Below are 6,000 nucleotides of genomic sequence, written 5' to 3' on the forward strand. Positions count from 1 at the left end.
TTAACCACTCCAAGCATCAGTTTCCTCACCTGAAAAAATGGGGATATATCTGCTTATCTAACAGGGCCATTAGGGAAGGCTGGCGAAGCCTGCCCCAAGTAAGACCAAACTAATGACTATTATAGGACCTTGGAACAAGGTCGACCTGGTCTGTGCAGTTTTATGATGTGAATCTGGAAGCGAACTCTATGGTTCTGGGCTAGCGGCCACAGTAGAACAGACTCAGCATGACTTCTTTATTAATTACTCACATATTTAACGAGGGCTGTAAGGATGGTATAGATTTTGCTGAGGTTCCTTAGCAGGCTGTCCACGCAGCTGCCTGTTGGGAGTGCTGTCTGCACCAGCTCATGGAAAGCTGTGAGTAGAGTTCCAAGTTGCAGGATAGCTGCCTTCTCGAGGGCCTGGTTTAGTGAGACTTCTTGAGAAGCCTCCTCTGAAAGGAGAAAATATCAGCAAGTATAAACCCAAATCAGCTTCAGTAGAGCTAAAATCAGAGTGACAAACTCAAAGCCCTTCTACTTTAGCACAACAGTCTAGTGAAAATAAGTTTGTAGTTTACCAACAATAAATACCAGTGACATAAAGTTAGACTAATTCTACCTCAGAAATTCTCCTTCTATAATGTGGCTTTTTAGTCTCAGTTCCAAACTATTTTCATGTACCTTCATGTGAATGAGCACTTACCCGACAGAGTCTCATGGCCAAGATGTCCCTTAAGTTTGGTGATCAGCCAGTCTACTTCTTCTAAGACTTTTTCAGCCTGACTGAGAACCTGTAACTACAAAAGAAAAAGTGACTTGGCAATATGGTGCATAGGATTCAGCTGAGACAGGAGACTTGGAGGTGCAGGAGCCAGGCCCCCAGGTTTCAACTACTATAATTTGTTCTTGGTTACTTCTAGTATGCAGTAAATGATATTCTGCATGGGTCTGCTAGCAACACTTACACAAACAGTGGGAGCTGCGGTTCTTAGATTCACCATTGCGAAGTGGTTTGGCTTTTCTACCTCTATATCCTGGGGAAAAAGAAAGAATAAGAGTCATCAGCACAGAAGTTGTCTTCTTTTCAGATCAGAAAAGACTCGGCTCCCATGCTTCCAACCCTAGGCCTGCAGTAGTCAGAACATTCATTCTGCAGCACCTGGTCTAGATCTCCAAGCTGTCCATGGATATCTTGGGACAGGTCACGTAGTAGGCTAACAGGACTCTTGCACAGAACATGGAGGCTGAAGAGGAGATTCAAAAGGCCCTTGCAAAATGAGGCATCCTCTAAGAAAGGAAAAGAGAGAGGAAATCAGTGATCAAGTAGGCCAGTAAGCCTTTAAGGGAAACAGCTGAAGATCACACTGTCGTCCAGGGGTAGGGACTCTGTGGCTTCAAGGCCACATGTGGCCCTCTAGGTCCTCAAGTGCAGCCCTTTGACCAAATCCAAACTTCACAGAAAACTCCCCTTAAAAGGATTTGTTCTGTAAAACTTGGACCCAGAAAAAGGCTAGGACCTAGAAGGCCACATGTAGCCTAGAGGCCGAAGCATCCCCACCCTAACCCAAAACAAACTTGTTTTAACCATCTGTATGGGTTGGTCTTCCTATCTGTCCAAGTCAGATAAGCAAAGGCTATTAAGATAGAACAAAGTCACCAAATCAATAAAAGACTAGTATAGTCCTAGTGTCAAATAACATTGTTTAACTAAATGCTATTTGATGACAATGGTTTATGTATGGCATAAAAAGAAAAGCACATACCCAGACTGTTTTCCTTGCACATCTTGACTGTCCAGGAGAGCATCTGAATAAGCTGTATCAAAGTGAAAGGATCAGTCACTCATATGTTAGTGACAAACAAAAAAACTGGGTCCCAAGTATTGTCAAAAATAAATGACCACTGGGCATTTATTTCCAAGTCTAAGCAAATGATTTGTCAATAACTTGACCACACATCCATTTCAATTTTGCTCCAGTATCCCCATGAAAATGAATTCTCACTCTATAATCAAAGACTTCTTTCAGAATGATTTGTGTTTGACTTACACTCAAGACCTGCCATCCTTTCAGGGATTAAAATTTACTAATCTTCCTGCCATCTCCTAAAAGGAGTTATTAAATTTAAATATATAATGAATGCTATTACCAGGTCCTGGGGGGAAAGTTTTCCATTGTATCCTAGCTGCAATGATCTTATTCATGGAAAATATTTTCCATTTCATGTAATCAAAATTATCTAGGAGGGAAAGGGGAAGGATAATGAAACAATAACTACCAAAAAATAAATCTATTAAGCACATCTTTACAAAAAAAGTAATCACTAATCACCATATTTTCAAAATGTTCTGCATGTCTGTCTTCACTCATATGTGAATTTTAAAATATTGCCTTGATTTCCCCCCCAGCATTATTACTATTCCCCACCCCAATCTCTATTCCACAGCTCCCCCTCCAAAGCCTTCTCTTCTAACAAATAAAATTGGTTTAAAAAAAAAATCCATATGCTGGGCATGTATGAAAATTCACGTCTCCTTCTACATCACTAGTCTATCACCTTTGCCAAGAGGTGGGAAACATGATCCAATATATGAGTCCTCTTGAATCGTGGTTGGTCATGACATTGATCAGAGTTTAGTCTTCTAAAGTTTTTTTCCTTTAAATGTTAGTCGTTGTATAAATTGTTCTCATTGCACTATTTCATAGATATCTTCCTGGATTTCTCTGAATCTGTCCTTTACTGTCATTTCTTCTGACATAATATTCCACTATATTTATATATCATCATTTTTTTTCAGCCAGTCCCAAGTTGCTTGGCCACAAAACATAGTATAGCTGTAAATATTTTTGTACATATGGGTCCTTTCCCTCTATGATCTTTTAGGGGTACAGGCCTAGTAGCAGTATCACTGGGTCAAAAAATATAGCAAGTTTAGTCCTTTTTTTTGGATATAGCTCCAAACTGTTTTCTAGGAGAATGGTTACAGTTTATGTGCATTAGGGTGCTTGTTCTCCCACATTCCCACCAACAACTGTCATTTTTCTTTTTTTGTCATCTTTGCCAATTTAGTGGGTGTGAGGTGAAACTTCATTTCAATCTGCATTTCTCTTAATATTAGTGATTTGGAACATTTTAAAATGTGACTTTTGACAGCTTGTACTTTTTCTTTTGAAAAATGTTGGTCCATATCCTCTGAAAATATATGTATTGGGGAATGGCTCTTGTTCTTATATATGTTTTAATTTCCCCATGTCTTAGATATTAGACCTTCATCAGAGAAATTTGCTGCAAAGATTTTTTTCCCTAGTTAACGCCCTTCTAATTCTTGATGTCTTGAGCAATGTAAGAACAGACGAGAACTTTGTTTGGTGATCTTCTGATTGTTAATCTCAAAGTGGTCCATAAAACAGGGAGATGTGTACTTGCCAAAACTGTATGCCACTGTCATGGAGGATATCCATCAACAGTCCAAAAGAAAGGGATTCCCTACAGCTTTTCAGTTCCTACAAATGCTCCAGTTTTTGGATGACATTATGCTGATCGTATCAAACTCTTAAGCAATAAAATGGTCCTAAATGAGTTCCATAATCATGCAAAAAACCAAAACCAAAAAACTTGGCCTAGCTAGTCACACAGGAAAAAACAAGTAAATAAAGAATGACAGACTACGATTGTACAGTTGCTGGGACAACCCATAAAACTGGTCTGCTAGTGCTCATATTTCAAACCAATACCATAGATGAATGAAGTGGGTCCAAATAATAAAAAAGGGACAAGAGCAGGTTGGACTGCCTTTGGGAAACTCTACACACTTTAAAAAAAATGTTTTTTTTAAGCAATTGGGGCTAAGTGACTTGCCCAAGGTCACACAGCTAGTAAGTGTCAAGTCTGAGGCCAGATTTGAACTCAGGTCCTCCTGACTTCAGGGTTGGTGCTCTATCCACTGTGCCACTAGCTACCCCTCTACACACTTTTAATGAACCCAAGCTTATCACTGAAACAAAGGTTTGCCTTTTTAACTCCAATATTCTTCTGGTGATGGATATCAGTCTTCAAAGAATTAAAACTGCAGATCAAGGAAACATGCTGCCAACAAATAGTACAGAAGTGGCATAAGAGATATCAGAGAAATGTATGATGGAAAAAGGAGATAGGCAGGTCATGTAGTGAAAGGAACTTTATGGACAGACCAGATGCTCCACTGGTACTCATACGATGCCTATTGGATAAACCCTCTGCTGAAGACTTGTAGAAAAATATGGACTAAAGTTGCATAGGATAAGGTATAGAGGGATTAAAATGTACAACTAAGACAGTGCTTTGCATCAAGTTGGTGTTTAATGACCACTGAATAGAATGTCAGTTTCCAACGTTCAGTAATGCTCCTTCATTCTAGCAGTCTAGTGCATGCTAGTATGATTTTAGTAAAGCATTTGCTATAGCATATTATTTTATTCTTGTGGAAAAGTTAGAAGGCAGACTAAATAACAGTACAGTTAAATGGATCTCATCTGCTTGAATGGCTGGACTCAGTAGTCGTTAGCAGTTCAACTTCCACATGTCAGGAGTTCTCTAGTGGAGTATCTGAGGAATCTGTGCTCTTCTATCTTTCCCCTAGGCTTCTCTCATTTGCAAATCTGATAACCACACCATCCATCCTTTTATCCAAGTAACTAATAAAAGTGTTAGATGGCATACAGCAAAGGAGAGATTCCTAGCATACTACAACAGAGAGATCTTTCCAACATAACATGGAATCATTAATGATGACTGCATCTGGGCATTTAACTAATTCCAAATCTTCTAACTGTATTATTGTTTAGCCCACACATCTCCATTTTTTTCACAAGAAGAGTCATGCAACTATGCTGTGTCCACTATAAATTTGTTTTATCTAATTCTCTATCTCACTCTCCACAGCTGTTGCTCCAAACTTCTCTCCTCAAGCTTCCCTTATTACCCCTCCCCTCCACTCTCACAGTTGAGGTCCTTACCTTATACCTCACTAAGAAAGTAGAGGCCACCTGTCATGAGAACTCTCTTCTCTTTCTTCAATCTTATAACCTCTGGACATCACCATCCCCTCTTCCCCAAGCTCTCTTCCTTTACTCTATTCTGAGGAAGAGATGGCTCGTCTCTGCTCCAAGGCTAATACCTCTATATGAATCCTTGATCTCATCCATTCTTATCTTTTCTACCCTCACAACCATCCTCTCTGTCCCTTAACTTCACATCCCTCCTAAGGTCCTGGTTCCTTCCTTGCTACCTACACATTTAAATTACTCCCATTCTCGAAAAATCTTCTCTGGATCCTACTACCCCTTCAGGCTATCATCCTTTATCTCCATTCCCTGTCTCAGTCAAACTCTTAGAAGAAGCCACATCAGGAGTTGGTTCTTAACTTTTAAGTGCGTCACAGACCTCTTTGGTAGTCTGGGGAACCTATGGACCCCTTCTCTGAATGAGCTTTTAAAATGTACAAAATGAAAGAGCTAGGATGAGAAATGGAACCAATTACATTGAAATGCAATTATCAAAATGTTCAATTTTTTAAAAAGGACACAGATCCCATGTTAAGAAACTCTGTTTTATACTCATTGCCTTTTCTTCTCTCAGTCTCTTCTCAGCCCTTTGCTGTCTGGCTTTCAACATTTTCACTATTTGCTCTCTCTAAAGTTACCAATGATCTCTTAACTGTCAAGTTTGATGGCCTTTGCTTAACCCTCATACTTCTTGACCTCTTTGACACTGTCAACCACTTTTCTTCTGGATATTGTCCCTTTCATCAAAGGATTTGTTCTGTAAAACTTGGACTCATCAAAAGGCCACACATGAGGACCTAGAAGGCCACATGTAGCCTCGAGGCTGCAGGGTCCCCAGCCCTGCTTGAGCCTGTCCAGATCCCTTCTGGATCCTGACTCCCCTCCAGTGTACTGGTTATTCCCCTCAGCTTTGTGTCACCTGAAAATGTGAAAGGGGGGGGGGGGAGGAGAGAGAGAATAAGCATTTCTTAAGT

The 6,000-nt window shown here is 40.0% G+C and overlaps 1 protein-coding gene across 1 annotated transcript in view; it reads right to left on the bottom strand.

Annotated features, from left to right (window-relative positions):
- The window catches only part of FANCI (FA complementation group I), a 63,612-nt gene that overhangs the window by 12,032 nt on the left and 45,580 nt on the right, over nucleotides 1-6,000 (bottom strand). Inside the window, exons 28-32 of the mRNA XM_078151142.1 lie at nucleotides 1,748-1,799; nucleotides 1,144-1,271; nucleotides 950-1,018; nucleotides 688-781; nucleotides 252-436 (exon numbers count right to left, since the gene is read on the bottom strand). Coding sequence (XP_078007268.1) covers nucleotides 252-436; nucleotides 688-781; nucleotides 950-1,018; nucleotides 1,144-1,271; nucleotides 1,748-1,799 — 528 coding nt within the window. The remainder of the gene's footprint in view (nucleotides 1-251; nucleotides 437-687; nucleotides 782-949; nucleotides 1,019-1,143; nucleotides 1,272-1,747; nucleotides 1,800-6,000) is intronic.

This window comes from Phascolarctos cinereus, unplaced genomic scaffold (assembly GCF_003287225.1).
Source record: "Phascolarctos cinereus isolate Bilbo 61053 unplaced genomic scaffold, phaCin_HiC Scaffold_3;HRSCAF=262, whole genome shotgun sequence".
Classification (NCBI taxonomy): domain Eukaryota; kingdom Metazoa; phylum Chordata; class Mammalia; order Diprotodontia; family Phascolarctidae; genus Phascolarctos; species Phascolarctos cinereus.